The following is a 20932-nucleotide window of genomic DNA, read 5'->3' as shown; positions in this document are numbered from 1 at the left end:
AGGCAGGATGTCCTGAAACTTCATTCCATGCTGTTCTCTTCCACAATTCTACATTATCTTGAAGTTCCTACAGACTATTCCACCCTTTCAGTTATTTATCACTGTAGCTATATGTAATCAAACTGCAGTCTAGAATCAGTCAACGAGGCCAGTGAAATTTGGCCTTTCCGTTTTAACCCTGTATGGAAGTAAGGGAATCAAATCTACCAGATCACCTCATTAGTAGCATTGAGCACTCACAGCCCATTATTTGGAAGGAATATTCTCTTGTATTTAGAATAATTTTCATCCAATGCTTAAGACAGGAGATGTATTTCTGGATTTGAGGGCTATCTGGCTAATTTAACACATTTGTCCTTTTGTCAAGGTGTTGTGTGTTTTACCCAAGACTACAGCACTGCACCTCTTTGACACATGGCTTAGGGTGCATATGTGAACTGTAACAAGCACTAGGGAAGGAGCCTTCCTTTGAGCTCTGTGCTGCTCCATTCTGGGTTGTACCACTACATATCTTCCTGCTGAACAAGACCAGAATTAGCTGTGGTCAGAATAATTGTTCTTTCTGTGTACAGCCAATGTGGCAACTTGTTCTTTGATGTGCATTGCTGGAAAATGCCCTGAGACGAAATACAGGTAGAGGTCAGCAACACCAAATACCATTTGTGGGAAAACCGTTCAATGTTTGGCCAAACTTGCATTAGCAATGCAGACTGCTGCTGTAGCTGTAGCCTTGATTTCTTTCTGCCTGCCAAAAGGGAGACCAACCCATCTTCTGCATCAGTGTTTTAAGGACTTCCAAAGAACCAGCATGACCTTGGATCTCCAGAACAAATTCTTGCTTTGCGTTGATCTGTGATGCTGAATTATGGGGGGCCTAGTAAGAAAAGTAAGAATAATGTTTATGTTTTAATATTACAATGGGGGAACCATATGAAGATACCAAAGCTGCAAATAAAAATCATGAAGGGCAAAAGGAGGAAAGTGCAGGAGCCTTTGAAAGTGTATGTTACTGTATTGCAACTTGTAGGAAAAGCGCTTCTCATTTTAGCAACAAATCACTGGCCCTCAGAAACAAAACCCACTTAGGACAACAGATACCAGCCCTGAAAGAAATTATCACCCCATCGGGAAATAAGGACATCGCTCAGGAAGGGCAAAGTGTGATGTTTTTCTAGAAGCTAATGGGGTAAGTCACCTTGATGGCAAAAGCAAACCCGGCTGAACTCAAACCAAACGCTAGGAGAAATCGCCGAAAGATGGCACGGCCACACTGCGGGGCGAAAGGAAGGATGTTCCTCGGCGGGGGCCGCCCTGCGCTCCGGGACACCTTCCCGGCCGGGACCGGGACCGGGACCGGCACCAGCCTCGGAGCCGGGCCAGTCCGGCCAGCAACAGGTCGCCGATCGCTGCGTGCTGGTCGCCGCCTGCCCGCACGGTGCAGACTCAGACTGACCCGCTCGGCCGCGTTTAAATAGCCAAAGCACGAAGGCTTTCCCCCCCCTCCCCAGCTCCCGCTGGCCCGGCGGGTCTCTCCATGGTTAAACCCCTCACGCTCCTCCTCCTCTTCCTCCCCCCTCCAGCCCCAGCCTGCCGGGGTGGTCCCGCGGCCCCGGCCCGGGGCAGAGCCCGCCCTCCATAATCCATGCGCGGGCGGCACCAGCCCGGCCGCCACGGTGCTCTGAGGTGGCAGGCGGAGCGGGCAGTGCCGTGCTGTGCCGCGCCGCGCCGCCTCCGTCTCGCTTTCCCCCCTGGGCCGGTGAGTGCTGCCGGGCGGGGGATACGTGAGGAGGGGTCCCGGGGCACCGCGGCGGGGCTGGGGCGGGGCAGCAGGTGGGGGTGGGGCTCCTTCGCTTTTCGCGGCTGCTCCCGCTGCGGGCGGCAGAGGGTTCTGGCGGGAGAATGCAGCCGTGGGAAAGGAGGGCCCCTTCCCCGCGGGAGGAGAACGGAGGTGTCGGCGGGCGGGGGCTGCTGTGGGAAACCGGTGATGGGGGGGAGATGGTGGCCGTCGAGGGAGGAAGCTGCCCGAGGGAGCGAGGCTGTCTGCTGGGAGGGGTGGTCGGTGGGGATCCCGGGGGAGCTCAGTCGGGGCTGGGGGAGCGACCTGTGTGAGCGGGGGCTGATGGCATGGAGGCACTGAGGGGGGAATCCCGGCCCTGAGAACGCGGGGTCAGGCGGGGGCAGAGGGGCCGGTGCCGGGCTGGTTTGTGCTGAGGGGAGCCGGGGGAGCGGGCTTGCGGGCAGGGGCTCTGCGGAAGAGACTGGTTTGGCCCGGGGGAAGGGGCTGCGGCACGGCGGGGCGGTGTGTGCCGGCCCGCGGGGAACAAGGGCGGGTCCGCCCGCTGAGGAGAGCGGGGCTGCGGGCGCGGCCGCTGCGAGCCAAGCGGGTTTTCTCCCCGGAGGGTGCGTGTGGCGGACACGGCCGAGGAGGGGTCGGGGCGGGGGGGGAGGCGGCCGAGGAGGAGTCGGGGAGCGGCTGTGAGTGTCTGGCCGCTGAAGGGAGAGGAGTGGCGGCAGCGGGGAGAGCCCCGGACATCTCCGGGGAGAGGGGAACCCGCTCCGCGGGGAGGAGGGTGCTCGCTGAGGACACCTGCCCGGGGCGAGGAGGGGGAAAGCGGGCGGTAGGGCCTGAGCGGCGCCGAGGAGGCGGAAGGGGAAGGGGACACAGTAATGGGCTCCTTAGGGGCGGCGAAGGCGGGGAGGCGAGTCCTACTCTGGCTCTGTGGTGGAACCGCAGCGGGGAGAGGGGCCCGTCCGCTCCCGCGGGGTCCCCGCTCGGCACGGCAGCGCGCTGCGGCGAACGCCGCCTCGGAGGAGTTAACCGAGGCGGTGCTGCTGGTGACTTGCTGCTCAGCATGTACCTGCACACATCGCGCCAGCCCGCCCCGGGTGCTCAAGGCTTTTTCTCGGCAGGGGTGAGCTCCGCCGTGAGCTGGGGACCCCCTCCGAGAGCGGGGCAGGAGGGGCAGTGGCGGCGGTGAACGGGGGTTGTGTCTGCCTCCGAACACACGGGCAGGGCAGCGACTGAGGAAACCACCGTATCGGTCGGTACTCCGGCAGAGACAGAGCGCCCGTGCTACTGTGCAGTTGGCAGCGTGCTAGAGGGAGAGATCTCTTCCGTTCTAGTAATTGGAAGGACGACGTGGGAAAGACTTGGTCTCAGCTGCCAGTGGGATTATGTGGGGTCTGTCGTTCCAGTACCTTGGTACTGGGACAAGTACACAGCCCTCATCAGTTCACATTTGTAAAAAAACCTGCCTGTTTATGGGCTGGCTTTACTGTGTGTTAAAATTTTCTCTGTGATGCTGGAAAATGTGCTCACAAGGAAAATTGTCTATGAATGCTAGGGTAAATGCACCACCTAAAATCAAGTTATATGTATTTCTTCTTGTTCAGTTAGTGAAAATATACTCTAAACATTTAAGCAGACATCTGAAAATCAGACTTGCTAATCTTCTGGGGAAGATATGTGGAATTTTTACAGGTCTCTTATTGTTTGTAAACTGCTATGACTTAGAAAACAGCACAGGTTTTTTGCTGTTGATTATTTGTTTATTTTCAAATTATTAAGTAGCTACTCAAAGGCAACCTGGTTTCTGAATGTCCAGTTGTTCAGACCTGAGCACTTGTTTTGAGCATGTAGCAAGCGCGTCAGATGCATCCCGAGGCTACGTTGTGTGGAAGATTCTATTTGTTTTTTGTCAGTGCTGCCAGACTCTGTTCTGCAGTCCCTAGTGCTTACTAGGTTTATGTGCTTTCCACTCTATCTATGGCAACAGGTTATAATTGTTGGTAGGCTTAGGACAGTTTTGTAACAGGAAACTAGCTTTTTAACTTGCCAGCACTGAGCTTGGCTTTGCTGTATTATGTCTCTTGAGTGGGAAGATGTTGTTTGTAGGTTGGGGTTTTTTTGCATGTACTTAGGAGTTGTAGTCTACCTGTAACTATCTGTTTTGTGGCTGTTTTAATTCATTTCACTCTATTGGTGCGTTGCTCTCATTGGAGCAACCTCACTGAACAGGATTATGGATTTACATTTTCAAATGAGGGATTAAAAATTGTGACAAATGTAGCCAGATTCTTTGTGGTGGGTTCCTATGGACAACCGCATCTTCAGCCATCCCATACTGGTTCACTGCGCCCAGGCTACCACACTGAGTTTTAGCAGCCTAGCCTCTGGTTGATTGAATTTCAGTTCACAGGGTTAATCATCGTTGTATCACTGCACTGCAGTGTTGTATTTGCATGGATTGAAGTGCTGAACAGGAGGAGGCCAGTCCTGTGAAACAAAGAACTGGACATCATGCTGTTCCTAAGCTCTGCTATTTAGAGTTGATGTATAGTGGAAGCAGTTGCTGAACTTCGGCATCTCTTTATGTTTCTTCTCCCCTTCTTAAACTTAGAGTGAAGTTCCTAAAGCTTTATTGGTTTAGGAAAATATTACACTACTTCTAATAATAAGTAAGATATATCAGAGAGGTGATAATACTGCAACATACTTGATAAAAGGGTGAGGGTGTTCTCCACAGATAGTAGTTAAAACCCCAGGAATTGTTTAGTGACTTCTATGTGTAGATTAGTGACAGCTCCAGAATAAAAAGCAAAAGCTCTGGTTTCTTAAAGATGAATACTTGCAAACCACACAGAAAATAAATTAAATGCTTTCATTATTATGTATCTTATTAAGTACTTAACAGGGTTTGTGGTTTGTTTTATTTATTTTTAATGTAAACATAGTAATGAAATGAATATATTATTTGATAATTAATGTAAGCACTTCAAAGGTTCACTCAGCTTCTTTTCAATGGTTGTTTACTTGAACTTGGGGAGAGTTGTACAGGCAGTTACTGTAGCTCACTGACTGCAGTGATACCACGCTGGTTCTGAGGAAATGAGATGGCCACATGCTGCAGTGAAGAGCACCATGAACTGCTATGTAATTCACTTTATATGTGTCACTCTTGTGTATGTCATTCTTGCAGTTCTCATAATTGCAAATTTCATGGATAGATTTTTTTTTTAATGCTGTTTGTCTAGCATACTTAACTATTGACATGCTCTCAGCTAAGCTTATTTTAGATATTAAGATAAGGATAACTACTGGGGGCTTTTTGCGTCTGAGTTATTTTTCGGAAGGTTTAATACATATTGAATGCTCAGGTATCCTGAGTTATAGGTTTATTAGTTTAATTAATGTAATCTTGAAAATATATCACTGTTTTATGTAGTATAGGGAAGATTTGGTGTCAGCTTGAAGGAATTGCCCGGTAAGATCATATATACCACGTTTATCGTTATAAGTTTGCCAGCAAAGGAGGGGGAAGAGAGTGTGGTTAGAATTCTGCAGGTTCTTTGATTTGCAGGAAACCCACCTGCTTTGCTGAAAAAATTCTTACCTTTATAAAAGCTTAACTGAAAACTATGTGGAGTTGGAGATTTCAGCAGTGTCTTTGGAACTGAAAGCTGGTTTTGTGCCTACGCTGAGCAGGATAATGTTTGTATCTGCAGTACGGGTAGTGTCATTGCAATTTCAGTAGTGTCCTTGTCTTAAAACTGCCAACTTTCTGTCTTGGTTAGTATATGACTGCACTGTTCTAGCAGGTGCAGTGATTGTTTTTGTAGATTGGGAGAACATTTTGATGGTGCTTTATTTGCCTATTTGTACAATGAGATACAATTTGATTGTCCTTAATCTAAAATCTGAGGAAAATTTTTAAAAAAGTTGTAGGTACTTTCTCTTCTTCTGCGCTCTCTTTAATATAGAAGAACACACTACAGAAAACGTGTTGTCTTCTAACTTAGCCCTAAGACACCAGTTAGGGATGCCATCTTCCTCTCAGTTTCGTCTTTCACAAACACACCAAACATTTCCCTGTATTATGTGCTTTTGTACCTATTTCCTTAACTCTTGGAGTCAAGGCTCTGTCACCATGTAGGAGCTTTTTCTCCGGACTCATTGTAGTGGTGCAGCTCTATTTAAGAAATCTCCAGAAAACTAAATTATATTTAGAAACTAAATTATATTTAGAAAAATCTTCAAACTTTTTTTTTTCCCCCTAAGAAAACCAAGTTGAACTGTATGGTATCAAACTTGCACCATCTTCAGTGTTATGTCATTAATGCAATTATTTTTTTCCTCTTATTTGTGGTCTTGTGATGTTTGCCCTGTAGAGTTTTCGTAGATTCGATAATAAACTGCAGCTTAAGCAGTCTTTAGTTTCTGACTGTTTCTACACTCAGCAGTAGAGTAATAGGTGCTTAAAAGAAAATTCTACTGGAGAATATATTTTAGGCTGGAGAAAACTAACTAGTCTCAAGAAAAAAGAATAAAGGAGGAAAAATAATATTTTGGAGCTGGACTTTTTTTTCCATTATTCTTTAGCAAAACATTCTTTTCCCCATAGGAAAATACACACAGTTTGATGTGTTCTAAATCATATGCTGCGTTGAGCATCGTATTTCAGAGTGGTTAGTAACATTGCCTTTTTGAATAAGGATTGGATAATTCTGCTATTCATACCATTGTTACTGTTCATTCTTCTTAATTTTCAATAGCCATGAGGGGTGAAGATAGATTTGAGTTTTTTTCGTAACTCGATTAGACTTCAGGGAAACAAAACTGTCTATAGCGCTTTGATCTGCTCTTGTATTCCTTTGTTCCATATTTTTCTTGATGCATCCTTTGAATACAGCACAAACTACTAAACAAGCATGCAGCATTGTTTCTTGCAAGTCAGTACAGGTTTTCAGAAAAGCAGCCTGTATTTTACAGACACTGTAAAGAATGGGAGAGACTTAAGTCGTGCCTTACTACTGATTTTAAGTCTTTTGTCTTTAGAATCTCTTTGACCTGGAAATCAGGGTGTTGGTGTAGCACTGGGCTGACTGAGGTTGTGAGGTGCTTGTGTTATAAATAAATGGTCTGAACACCAAAGTGGAGATCAAAACACTTATTTTGGATAATGATGCTAAAAAAGGCAACAGAGGCACAACTATGTGAAGCAAAGGCATTTCATGCTGGCTGCTGCCCAGTTTGAAATGGGCAGCTTGTCATGAGCAGCACGTTCTCAGGCATCTCCACCAGTGGTGCTCTGATGGGTCACCAAAGACATTTCAAAGATAAGTCAGTCTGACAGGTGGGAAAGTCAGCGTGGTGATGGCTGGCACACTCGTCAAGTGTGTGTGACTTCCAAAGTCAGACAGGGGCAGCAGTTTTTCTGTTGCCTTTTGCTTGGTTTTGTGCTCTCTTTCCTTGGTGGCTACTGTGGCCTGTGCTGAAGTCATACCTAGTTCCAGTTAGATCAAGAGTTGGTCACTTGTTTTGTTGGAAACCTGGGGTGGGTTGCGTTTACACTTCTCAAATGCCGGTTGATTAAACCGCTGTGATTTTGTAGATTCTGAATGTTCTTAAAAATGTGTAAGCATCCAAAGTCATCTTAATGCCACTCAGCCTGAGCAAGCTATGAGTAAAACTCATTGAGTTGGCTTCTCCAGTTCATAAGGAGAGCCTTGAGATAGTTTGAGTTAACAGAAAGTAATTACTGACACCCACTGTTCCTCTCAGGAGGGTGAAGTTTTGTTTCTTTTTGTTTTTGTTAACTTTTCAGTGATTAATAATTTCCTCAGTCTTGGCAGATGGTGGAGAGTAGCAGTTCTTCCTTGAGATGGAGTCTGTGGCCTTAGCTGTGGAACAGGTGTCAAAGGGTGCCATCTGCTAGGTCATGCATGGGGAAGGAAAGCAGAGTCCCGTCAAACAGAAGGTTATGGATTAAAACCAGAAGGTTTTACTGAAATATTGAGATGAAAGAAGCTACGGGATATGACTTATAATATAATTGCCATCAACTACGGTAACTTCAGGTGGCTGATTAGATGCATTGTGTGACTGTTGTGACTTGACATACTGTATTTAGTCAGAAGTGCAATTCATACATTGTTCCTTTAGTTTTGTTTCCCTTGGAGCTGTCCCAGTGCTCTGCTTTGTTTGTTTTTAAAAACTCGCTGACCTGGAACTATGCATAATTGTTTCTCCCGCCCTTTCAAGTACAGTGTATATAATAGACCATATTATTCACAAATCTCAATTTTTTTTTTTTTTTCATTTCTATCCTATCTGGCTTGCTTTTACAACTATTGATATGTTAAGTTTTCACAGAAGATTGCAAGTTATCTTGGACTCTCCTGTTTGCTTGCACAGGCATTAACAAACTCTTCCTTGTTTTTACCAGAGATGGTGCGCTGAGTCACTTCCATGAGAGGCTTCTGTACCACTCCAGAGCACGAATCCATTAAGGAATCAGAGGCGTGAGGGTGCACCAGTGTTCTCCCGTCTAGAAAGCGAACCCCCAAGTGAATGTATTGAAGATTTTTAGACTTGGTGGGACAAATATCTCTACCTCCAGTTTTATGAATACTGCTAGCTATGGCTGTGGAACTCTGTCTGCTGCTGCTGCTGCTTTGTGGAAGTACTATTTCAGAGGTACAGCCTATATACAAACCGCCTCCTGGGACTTTGGATTTTGGATTTGTACCATCCAAGATGTATGATACAGGTGCATACCATGAACCTGGGCCAATAGGAATTTTGTTTAAAATAGTACATGCATTCCTGTACTTAGTGCAGCCAAATTCTTTTCCTCAAGGTAAGCAGATAAACTACTTTTTAAATGAAGTTCTGTTATTGGTGTATTTATCCTATTGTAGATATGAAGACCATAATCTGGAAGTAAATGATATGAAGGCCTTTGCTAGTAGCACATGTTATGACCTGGAAATGCATGTAGTTCCATATAAAATAACATTTTTCTGCTAAGCATAGTGGAGAGGAGATTGTTTATGAAAATGAAATGTTGATGCTGTTCACAGAACTTTGCTTACAAATATCAAAGGTGTCATTGATGCATTTGAGGCTTTTTTTTCTGAACTGAAACTTTTTCCTATATGTGCATGACATAGGAGTAAAGCATAAACTGCTTTGTATTTAATATTAAATCCATCAGAGACAGCTCTCTGAGATTTGCATATTATGATAGACAGGTGGTTATAATATTGTGAGATCTAGCCTGGAAAATGGAAATTTAGCAATTTGAAAAAAAATTCATGTGTTTCCACATTCACACATCCAGTCAACTTTTATATAAGGGCAGTTCCATTACACAGCAACATGTAACTTGTTCCTTTGTAAGCTGAAGTTAAGACTTAAAACTGCATTTGTTTTATTGAGGGTTTTGCTTCTGTGCCTTTCCTACTAAGTTGTTCCTCCTTCTAAAGGAAAAGTTGAGATATCAGAAGTGCGTGCTCACTGAGGTTGCATGGATTAAAAGGTGTTTTTGGGAATTGTGTGTTTGTTGATGTGGTAGCTGTATCAACTTAACTTTTCAATATGCTTTTTGTTTCATTTAGCTCTTAAAAGAAGATGCTAATGTGCTTGCATAAGATTGGCATTTAAAATTATATTGAGGTGAAACTTCAATAGAATCTAAGAATGGTTTGTTATTGATTTCTTCTGGTGGTTTAGCTGTAACTGTGTGTGTAAAAGCTATTTATATAATTTTATAGTACATCTTTCAATTTATGTATTAAAACTTTTAGTAATTTAAAATTTTAAAGAAGTTCTTTGCTTGTGTACTGGTATGATATTTGTTTATATTCTTGACATTTCTTCTATAGCTGTAGAAGAATGATCTCAAATGAACTTGAATGAATTAATTCTATTTAGACAAGTGCCTGAGTCCCAGGTCTTAACCTGGAGAGTAGAAGCCTGGCCTGTTCCCTGAAGGATCTGTCTTCTGAGCAGGTCTTACACAAGGTGTAATGAGGGCAGTTGCATGAAGCTAACAGTAATGTCACCTTCTGGAGGAAATGTTTCCAGATATCTCTACTTTTGTGGCTTCTTTCTTTCCATTAGATATGCAGATGAACTGTTTGCCTCTCTGTGAGACCTGATATGTTCAGATTGTCATCTGCATTCAACTCTTAGAAACAGGCCCTCATTCTACCTAAAGCCCTGCTTGGATTTTTTATTGTAACATCAGAGGAAACTTGATTTCAGTGAGATGTTAACTGTGTGTTTATATTAACACAAATTTGGTCTGTACCTTCTAAGTCAAACTTAATATTCTATGTCCTAAGCATGTAAATAATCGTTTAGTCTAGAATTTATGATCAAGATTATAGTACACCAGTAGGTGTTATGAAATCCAGCATTGAAGAGAAAGCAGACATCCAGTAGTAAATCACTTGTTCTTAGCTTGTCTGCTTTGAATACTTCATACCTCTCCTTCCTTCCTTGCACATATTTTTTTGCCAAATCAGTCCTTTTAGAAGTTTGTTTTCCATTATTTGCATTAGGTGAAGTGCTTCTCCCATGTCCCCACATACCTCATTGCAGATTTGACGGATCATGTCGGTTTGAGTTATACCATTTAATTGGTTAATCCCTATAATCTCTTTTGCCATATGCTCTTCTATTTTCATGTTCAGTGTATCAATGGTGTAGTTACATATTTGAAATGTTTGGGGTTTTTTTAACTGCCAACTTGAAATAGAGTTAATTGTGATTCAGACATGAAAATAAACATAATCACAAATAGGCACAGAAAGCAAGCCTTTTGATGTTTCTGACTCAAAACTTCATCATTCCTGTTGGGCTGGTGCTTCAGAAGAGTTAGCTCCAGGTTGATGTCCTGGTATATTGCATGTAACCATAACATATAGGAGATGCATGACTCATGTGCAGGAATTGGCATAAATCATTTAGAACTTTGATCTTAGTATTTTTTTTTTCCCCTAATACTTGGAAGCACGTATGTAGTTTTCCAATCTACTGTTAGTACTCTTAGCTGGGAGGTAAAAAGTTACAGGATTGTCTAATTGCATGTATATATTCCTGCATTTGCAAGTCATTTTTGTGCTTGCAGTAGTGTTTTCATGGAGCTGAATATGTTACAGTATACCATTGATACTGCTTCAGTCCTGAGTATGCCTTTTAGGAAGAAAGTTAGTAACATGAAGCAAAATATGAAGTTCATCAGAGTCTTTAGGAAATGTTGTTCTTGAAGTATTCGCGTGCTGCTAAGCCTTAACCTTTATTTAAAGCTTCTTATATGCTACTTAAAAGTTGAAAGGAATCACTTCATTTAAAGAAAAAGAAATTAGTCAAGAAATATTTTGTAAGTTTTCTTTTTGTGTTAAGTCTAAGCAAGTAATTTACTCGCTTCTAAATTTGTTCACGCCGTCTGGTTTGTGGACATACCTGTTAAATCTAAACATAGATTAAGTTGTAAGTTATTAATGGGATTAAATATAGTGCTTTTGTGAAGCGCAGTAACAGAACCAGGGAAAGGAACTGTAACTCATTAAGTTTTTTTAAATTGCTGAATCTTTAAGACTAGCACTGTGCTATTTGGATATGGTGAGAAGCTAGTTTGAAAAAAGTGAACTAGGATATCTGATTGCAATGCTTCAGGGAGCGTAAATAGATTTTGCTTTCAACTCCCATCAGACAAATACTTTGTCCTCACTAGGTGAAGTGCTGGTGTATATGGGAGCGAATTTGTTCCCAAGCATAAGGGAAGCAGCTTCCACTTTGAGTTCATAATACACCACAGTGGAAGACTGTATTGGGTCACTAGTTTGCTACCTGAGGCTCAGCAGATCTCTTTAATCTTACTGTGCCCTGTTTCCTCCAGTTGTACCATGAACATGATGTTGCTACTGCTCCTTTTTTTGAGGACTGTGTAGGATAGGGAATCATTAGTCTTTCCTGTTAAATAGCACCACTTACAATAAATAGATGAAAATGGGAAAATTACAAGTTATTTCTATTGGTCAGCCAAGGGGACATCTAACAATACAAATTGTCATTTTTTTTTCTTACTTAGAATCTGTCTAAAGCAAAGCGTTAATTTATTAATGAAGTCAGTTCATGATTGTGACATGGTGCATGTCACCTGTTGTGTTGAAGACCTTCAGATATGAACTTGGTGTAGACAGGGCATGGTCAGTATGATCCTCTGGCTGCTATGAATATCTTATCATGGCTTTGTCTTTGTTCCCATGGAAACCAGTTGTTAGTTGCAGTAAGATGTCATTAATCTGAGATTCCACTTGCCAGCATGATGTGCACAACAAATCTTTGGCTTCACAGCTTGTGTCTTGCAATGAAAATGTGAAGAGTTCACAAAGGAAATAAGCTGGCAATAAAGCTCCTGCTCCTATTTTTTAAGTGAAATAAGACAAAAATTTACAGGCCTGTGTCCTTTAGCTGAATGTATTGCAGGACAACTGTGCCACTTATGTTAAGTTACAACTGCTTTGTTGCAGCTTCTGCTTTTTATTATGGATCATCTTGTTTCTGCTGCAGCAAGAATAAAACTTTAACATTAAAACCAGCTGTTGAATGCAGGTACTTCATGGGCAAAATTTATCATGAAGATTTGAATGTACTATTTACCTGTGGAGAACAAGAACAAAACTGGTTTTCAGACCTGGACTAAGTCCCTTGATTCTTTATGTTTGTGGAGTCTCACTTGGTGAACAGTTTGAGTGTACGACTGAGGATCATAACTTCAGTATTTTAATGCAAAGTCCTGTCTCTGACACTGTTCACTGGTCCTTTCTCTGCGCCTGGGCAGCCTGTAAAGCAGCTGCAAATTGTGGAGTTCAGCAAGTTAGTCTTGTGTTCCCTGTCGCTGCAATTAATATCTCACATGAGTGTATTCAGCAATTAAAACATTTTGAACATTAGAAACAAACAACCCACATAACTTGATGTGAAAAAAAAAAAAGTGTGTTTCTAGCTAGTATAGCTGTAATAGAAAATGCATATGCAAAGCCCTGTTGTAGGTAGGTTTGAGCTCCTGGGATATTGACTTTTTTTATGTTAGCTGTGTTGTATGTGAGGTTCTAAAGTAAATAATAGAACCACTTTATCACCCCCTCAGTTAAAAACTCAGGAAATATTTTTTTTTTTTTCTAAAAAAGCCCAACTTCTCTGCCTTTAGTAACTATTCAGTTTTTGGTTGCCCATTTTTACTGTAGTTTTGCTTCCTGTTAGTAATAAATCTTCCACAGCTCCCATACAAAAACAAAAAAACCCACAAACAAACAAAAAACTCTCATGCCTTGGATGTTGCAGCACTAGAGCTAAATCAGTTATGCGTGCCTGGTAATGCTCTTTTGTTTTTAAACTCGAGACTTTCCCAGGAACATTGGGCATATCTGCACCAGCATGCAGTGAAAGGATCGTGCTCTGGCTCTGACTCGAGTTCTGACTTATGTGCAGATGCTAAAGTTAAGCAACATAAGATACTGCTCAAGTACCCAAAGCAATTACGACCTTTTATAAAAACATAAATGGCAATATCCTTTTTTCCAATTGTGTGAAGTCTCAGTTTTAGTCTGAGTGTGAAACTGCACTGATGGGACGGACTGCTTTATTGAGCTAGTGTTTGACAGTTACAGTTCTGTGTGTGTGGGTTGGTTTTCTGAAAGCTTACGTCCTGGAGCTGGGTTGGAAGTACATCAGCCATTGCTGGTACAGGAGCTGAGAAGAACGGAGGAAGAGCAAGACCTGTCCTTCAGCGAGTGAGCTGTTGGATTGGCTGAGCTGTATTGTGAAATTGCAGTTTCACTAAGCTGTAGAGTCAGTGCCCTTACCACATCCCTGTAGCTGTTTGTGGGGTTTGTGTGTTTGTTTCCCCAGCACTGTGGCTAAAGCTGTGATGTGAATTAGGGTGCTCCTTTATTTGGTAATATGGTGTATACATTGAAAGAAATACCTTGTTTCTAATGTTGGAAATACTGGGGAAGATGGGGCTGTAGGAAGACACAAGATAAATCAGCCTCTTCTGTTCTCTGCCCACTTATATACATTTAAGGAAATAGTGTTTAAAAAAAAAACCAAACTGTTGCTCATTTCCTGCTGGGAATTCAAGAGATGCTCTGCATGATGACATACCCATGTAAACAAGGAACACCAAGAACATTTTCTGAAGCAGATTTAAGGCCTGTTTTTTTATTTTCTTAGGCATCAGAAGAGTAATTCCCTTTTCTCTGAACTCTTCCAAACTGTAGATTATCTAACAGATTGCCTGTCAAAAAGATTTTTTTTTGTGGACAGGGAGGAGACAGAGATTTTAGGGAGGAGAGTCTTATACGGATTATCCACTAGAGGCTACTACAGAAAGCTACGGAAGACTACAGTTGCAGACTTTAACACTTCTGTGATGTATTCTTGCCCACTTCTGGATTATGTAAGCAAGGAATCTCTTTTGCAGACAGGTATTATGTGGAAAAAATGGAAGTCAATTTTTAATCAGTGTAGCAGAGCTGATCATTTGAAAATCTTGCACTGTACCCACATCTGGAATCTGTTCTCTACAATATCCTCAGTGCTTACCCTGAACTGGTTTAATACTGCCTACCAGCTATGCTTAGGAGAAAAAAAAGATGCCTTGACAGGGACTGGAAAATGACAATCCAGCTTCACGATTTCAACACTGTCAGAACCAGAAGGGGGAAAGCAATGAAAATTAACCTCAAGCAGAGTTTGAGGGAGTTGGATTCCTTTCTGTGGGGTGTTCGAAAGTGGCATCACAGCTGTGCAATGGGCTGGAGCACCTCAGGCAGTGCTGCCTCTTGGAGGCGAGCTTACAACAATACATAACATGGGCCTGCAGCTGGGTGCTATTAAGACCCTGCTTATATTTCCTAGACATAAACTGCCTTCCATCACTTCCAGTTTAGACAACTGTGTCCTTTCTGTCTGTTTGGAATGCTTCTTGGCAAGTGGGTTGGACATTTTGGGCATTTTCTGGGTGAGGTATTGAGCTGGCTCAGGAAACCTACTGATAGTTACAGCATGGGCAATGTCAGGCCAGTGCTTGAAACTGCTTCTACCCTATTCTCTTTGTGGGTGTTAATGGGAGACACAAGGTACAACCAGAGCTGATCAGCAGCATTCCCTGCCTTGGTGTGCAGGGGATGCGTTCTGGGCACAGCTACGGCTGCCAACTACAAGGAAGGGAAGGGTCTGAGATACAGGATGGTGTTGTGACAGAAGGTGGCCTTGTTTGTTTATTGTTTTAGGTAAAGAAGCTTCATTGATAGGGTTTGTATATCTTTAAAGAAAAAAGCAAAGGTACCATGTCCTAAAAACATGTGGATCTAGGTAATTAGTACTACTGTGTGGTGTGTGTATTGGGGGTGGGGTGATAATGTCAGATATGTTGAATGTAGCGTGGCGCCTGTGTACTAGAAATTACAGTAAGACACTGAATTAAGCTCTGCGTGCATTTGTTTTTCTTAACTTCTCTAAGAGATTGGCCATCTCATTTAGTATCTCATAGCAAAGATAAGCAACTCAGGCTTTGACCAAACTGGTGCCTGAGTTTTGCCCTTCAGATGCCAGTGCACAATCACAGTCAGAGCACACTAGGTGAGGAAGACAGTTCTTTGTGTCCCTACCTCTGTAAACAAAACTAGTCAGGAAATGTAAAAGCATGAAAGCTTCTTGAAGACTTACAGAACATACCTGCAGCATCTTGTATGGTGAGAAATGGGATGGAATAGGTTTTAGGTCAGCCATATTCTCTGGTAACGTATTGTTTGTGAACCTCTTTGCAATTTATCTGTGAGTGCAGACACCTTATGGGTTTTCAGGCTGCTCTGCTGAGGCTCCGTGATTTTTTCTGATTTAACAATGGCAACTACTCTGCTGTCCATCCTCCCTCTTCGTTTAATTTTTACAAGCTTATCTATCCACATAATGTTGAACCTCATTGTCTTTTTTAACTGGTAGTTCATGGAACTGATGGGGAGAGGGGGTATGTCACTGACCTTGCTGGAATAATGTTTTCACAAGCCTCTAAGGGACTCTCAATTCCTTCATCTTCTTGGCTGTAATGAAGCATTTTATGTTAATCATGTGAGATACTGTACAGATACTGCCTCTTATTGGAAAAAGTCATTTGACTCTTGTCTTTGCTATAGACCATCATAATTAGATAACAGTAGCCAACCCCTCTCATTTTTTGTCTGACAATTTGCTTAGGTTGTCGTTTACAGAGCAACAGGCTCTTAGGTCTTGTTCAATGATAGCTTCTTCTTGGATGATGTCAACCAAAGTAACAAGAATTTGATGGATCTTTTGTGGGAGATTTGAAGGATTTTCTTGAGGTTGTTGTGTGGATGAGTTTCTGTTAGATGGAGATTTCTGAACTAGCCAAAGGAATCTCGAGGCCAGCGCCAAGGCTGAAAAACAACACCTGCTTTGGGAATGAGGCAATTCTATAATAACAGGGCCTCAATAAGAGGTAAATTAACAAGACCTATTAGCAGTGAGACTTGGGCGCGTGGACAGTTCGTGAACATGGACAATATTCAATCAGCTAATGCATGCTTGGAGCGTGGACGTGTGATCAGGAAATAACTGCATATATAAGGAGGCTTGTTTCTGTAATAAATGGCTTCGCTTGAATTAATATTGGATTTTGTGGAGTCCATGAGTTTTTGCCCTCGCAATCTTTGTAACAAGTCTTTCTGCAGTCCTCATGTTCAACATTTAATACATTTAAATTTATGAGAATTAGTTGTTTTTACTCACCTTTTTCTCGCTCTTGGGTGTTTTTTTTTCCTTCTCACGATGCTTTGTGTAACTTTTAGATCTTAACAAAAGTGATGCTTTTTTTTTTTTTCCCTCAGTGAATATGCACTACTCAAAAGTTGCTGGAGCAAAATAAATGTACAAGTATTCATTTTTGTTGTTTCTGTCATCCTTTTAACAGTATTAGATCTTTCCACATTGAAATCAAAGCTTTTGAGTGTGCTACTTCCTTTTCCACAAGCAAATTATCATCTTGTTAGAAGGGAAACCAGTTGCCATGAACATCAGCTATTGTAGTTTAAGCTGACTAATCTATCACTATACATCTTGGTGTAAAACAAACAACAAACCCACAACTGCTTTGACACTTTTTTGCAATGTGCAGATACATTTCTTCTCATCTAAAACCAGTTCTGTGATTAAATTATTACCTATATTGCATTATAACATAGTCAAAATGCCTTATACCAAATTGTTTTAGTTTTGTGAACTTTCAACAATGATTACAGTTGTGAATGTGAATATTCTTACTACTACTACTAAGTGTTGCTTTGGCTGCCTAATTCAGCTGAAAGATGGGTGCTTCTGTACGGAACAAATACAAACTTGAGGCCTAATTAACTTTCTTCAGAGTAGTGACCTTTACTTCTGCTTTGTTTTTTTTTGAGTGAAGTAGTGATCTCTGTAGTATCTTGAATCAATATGTGTGCCAGTTATTGAACATACATGGAAAATTGTGGCCCTTGCAGAAATGGGAAAACAGGGAGAGGGAATTCTGTGGAATCTCAGTGAAGCTGCCAGAATGCCAGTCACTGAGGTAATCATTAATAAAAGCTGGTGCCAGCAGGGCTTCGGCATGTCACTCCCAGTTATTTCCAATAACTCAAGTTATGCAAATGAGAGAGGATTTTCTGTGCTTTCCTCAGTTTACAGCAACTTCTGAAAAAAGGAGTAGGAAAAATGCTATTGTTCATACAGTCTAAATATTTGCTGCTTCAATCAAAGTTGCAAGTCCAATATGTCTACACAACCCACACAACCAAGAAGTTGCTCAGACTCTGCAGTGTGTTAAAACAGACAAGCATGTACAGTGCACCAAGTTAAATCTTTGCCCGTAATCTGTTGTAAATCCTTACCAGATGGTGGCCTAAAGAGAACTTTAGGTAGCTACTGCAAACAAAGTAAGTGGCAAAAAATAGCTGCCGTGGCACAATGTGCTATGGAAGTTTTGTTGCTTTCAGAGAATGAGAGAATGTGGTTTCTGTGTGGAATACTTCTTCAAAGCTTTCTACTCGACTTTGTCCCTGTGTGATATATGCAAATTTATTGCAGCCTTCTAAGCAAAGATTTTTCTAAAGGCTTTTTCTCTTTTTGTTCTTTCTCCAAAACTTCAGCAAGAACAGAACTTTCTTTGTAGCAAAGAACAACCCTGCAAAGGTTATTTTCAAAGGAGAAATCTTTCATTCTGGGTGTCCTGTAACAGTCAATATTGCGTCAATTTCTTTTTTTCTTTAAACCTTTTCCTGAGGAGGCTCTTTAATGTGGTCAGTGTACGCTGATGGAAAGCAGAATGTGCCTAAAGAGAAAGTGTGGCTGCACTAAGGGAACGAACTCAGGTTTGGGGCAGCTGTAAGATGTGAGGATTTTCTGTGGAAGACGTAAAGTTGGGGAACTTTTTGTGTGTGCAAATCAAGTTCATTGACTGTTACTATTATCTGATCCACTGGTGTATAATTTCTTCAGTGGCTCAATGGTATTTTCTGTCAGGAAGGGTGCAAAGGGGGTCTCCTTAATTTTGTGTTCTGGTTACTGCTGCCTGCTCATTCAGCAGCTGTAGCTGCTCTGCAATTCCTGCTCTTCAGCAGTTGCACCATGCTCAGTCCTATCTGTGCTCTGGTTAAGTATCAAGCTGTTTAGGCTATTCCTACAGTTTCAGTCCTGCTCATAGCTGCTCATCTCTCCATTACCTATTTTGTATTGCTGCTCTACTCTCTCGTTGCCCCTCCATTGCACCCAGTAGAGGTGAAGATTTATTTCTATGTGGTCTAGTAGCTTGTCCTTTCAACTATGAATAAAGCAGTATCTGCTTAACAAGTCTGCCAAGACCATAAAAATGCATTTACTGTGTTTTTGCTGGTGTCAGGTTGTGTGTTGCTGGATTTTGAGACCAAGCCAGAGTACTGTAGGATAAGTGAATTTCTCTTGCTTTTGATCAGCATGTGATTAAAGAATGTGAAGTCAAACTGGAAATGGATGGTGATTGTGTTGATGAGAGAAAACAGCATATTGAAGGCAGAAGAGGGTGAAAAGACAGATTACTGTAGCAGATGAGATGAGACGTTAAAATACTTAAACAATTTAGCATGTATTAATCATTTTTTACCTCTGTTCAAGCAAGTTCTTCCAGCCATTGTAGAATGACAGGCTCTAAGCCTTCATTTTGTGTGTCAGTGGTGAGGTACAGCAGCAAGGTTCCTTTCTCGCCTTTTTTCTCATCCAGCAGCCCGGCTGATGGTTTAAGGTTATATTTTTTGCATGTTATTTCTTTAATGTGGGTAAATAAACAGGTGATTGAACAGATGATTTCCTTTCACTGTCTCTGTAGTTTAACTACTTGATCTTGTGTGTGGGCTTCAGCAGTGAGGGAAGGTGATTGTCACTCAGGAATTGTACTTGAAGTCAAGAAGGCCGGAATGGCCTCTTGTGAGGAGCAACAGGGTGGAAGCCAAACCAGCCTGATGTTCTCAGTAACTCAAGGAAAAAAAAAAAAAAAAAACAAAAAAAAAAACAACAAGGGAGAATTATATAGAGAAATAGCTTGCCTAATTTTTAAATTGTCGGGAGAACTTGGCTGAGAAGGCTGTTTTTTTTTTTTCCTTAGTTTGGGGACAAGGGTTATCGCCCAAGTCTCTCTGAGGGAGACGTGGAGAGAGGAGTGAACCTTTTGAATCTGGAGGTGGAAAGGAATGGTCTAGACTATACAAGTTACTGCATGGATTAGACTCCTCATCTGTGGACTGAAGTGGTCTCTTACTGTGTGGGAAGATCTCCACACCTCAGACTTCCCACTTGGCCTACAGCGTGAGTTTTCTTCTTGCTCTGCAGAGAGAGGACAGGCAGCACAGGGTGGGCAATGTGGCGGGGCCATTTCTGCAGTCTCTGCACCAGTGTTCATGGTGGATTCTTCGGCCACAACTTCACCAAGCTGCCAATCATGCTCTGCAGTGGAACCAGAGCCAAGTGATTGCTGTGTCATTAGAAACAGGGAGAGTGATTGGGGTTGGTTGGTAGGAAAGGGGAGAACCCTGGGTTACCTGCTGAAGGAGACCTCTTCAGTGGGAGCTGAATGTGACCGTACTCAAGTCTAACGGCTGGAGGCTTTCTAACCTTGGGGAAGCAACCAAAGCCCCAATCTAGTCAAAGCAAGTGTTTTAAAATATCAATAAACTGAACTTGCAGTAAGACTTGTTATAAGATTTTTGTCTGTGATGGTAAGTCTGAAAGGCTAATAAGACCTTCCTGTTTTTCTTGGCCTTGCAAGAGTTATTCATTAGTCTGAGCCATAATTAGAGAGGAAAAAAAACAAGCTTGAAATAATTTTAATTCATTGATTTCAGACTAATTATTGCTGCTTGTTTATAACACTAAATGGTCAGACTGACCCATATTCAGAAGGACGCTGAACTGTTCAGTGTGTGTATAGTCCATTGACTCTGTGTTATAGATGAAGGGGAATGGGATGAAATACTATGATATGCATTAGAATGAGATAGCATTAAAGCAGTTATTAATTTATCATGTACATTATCTATGTAATTCCCCCCTGTTGTTCTGAAAAATCTCCATTCAGTGCAATGTGAATGCTTCCGTCATGGTTCTTATTGGTTTGCTTGAAGTCCTTTTCATGATAGAAGCCTAATATCTTATATTATGCATAAAAAGATAAATTAATTTCTGGCATAATTAGATTAATGCTGGAGTTGCACTATAACTGAACAGGCTCAATGGAATTGTTTGAGTGAAGATGAAGCATAGCATTCCCAAAGGTTTTACTCCAGCTGTTTTCCTGTCACCTAGATTTGAAAAGCTTTCTTAGCAGAAGAATTTGTAACTGATTTATGTCGGTACTTAATAGCCAGATAGCAAAAATAATAGAGATTCAAAAATAAGCTATCCTTTTCTGTAGATCACTTCTAAGAAGCAAGCCTGGTGCTAACCTCATTTCCTTGTCTGAGTAATGAGATATTGAGTGTATGCACAATACGTGTGCAGTGCAGGAGTTGGTGATTATGTTTTCTTAACTGGGGCTCCTCAGAGGTGCTTAATATT

General features: G+C 41.9%; 1 protein-coding gene across 19 annotated transcripts in view; it reads left to right on the top strand.

Annotated features, from left to right (window-relative positions):
* The first annotated feature begins 1616 nt into the window (after window positions 1-1616).
* The window catches only part of PROM1 (prominin 1), a 64001-nt gene continuing 44685 nt past the window's right edge, over window positions 1617-20932 (top strand). For 10 of the 19 annotated variants that reach the window (XR_010472142.1, XM_065060593.1, XM_065060587.1 and 7 more), the window contains exons 1-2: window positions 1617-1756; window positions 8226-8639. Coding sequence is in view for 18 of the 19 variants with exons in the window: in XM_065060593.1 (XP_064916665.1) it covers window positions 8420-8639 (220 nt within the window). In the remaining variant the exon portion in view is untranslated. Of the gene's footprint in view, window positions 1757-1830; window positions 1949-2343; window positions 2401-7604; window positions 7858-8225; window positions 8640-20932 lie in introns of those variants that run through there. The other 9 variants (XM_065060594.1, XM_065060588.1, XM_065060586.1 and 6 more) reach the window with 4 other exon arrangements.

Source organism: Columba livia, chromosome 4, assembly GCF_036013475.1.
Source record: "Columba livia isolate bColLiv1 breed racing homer chromosome 4, bColLiv1.pat.W.v2, whole genome shotgun sequence".
In the NCBI taxonomy this organism is placed as follows: domain Eukaryota; kingdom Metazoa; phylum Chordata; class Aves; order Columbiformes; family Columbidae; genus Columba; species Columba livia.
Note: the sequence above shows the minus strand (reverse complement) of the source record. Positions and strands in the feature narration are given on the sequence as shown.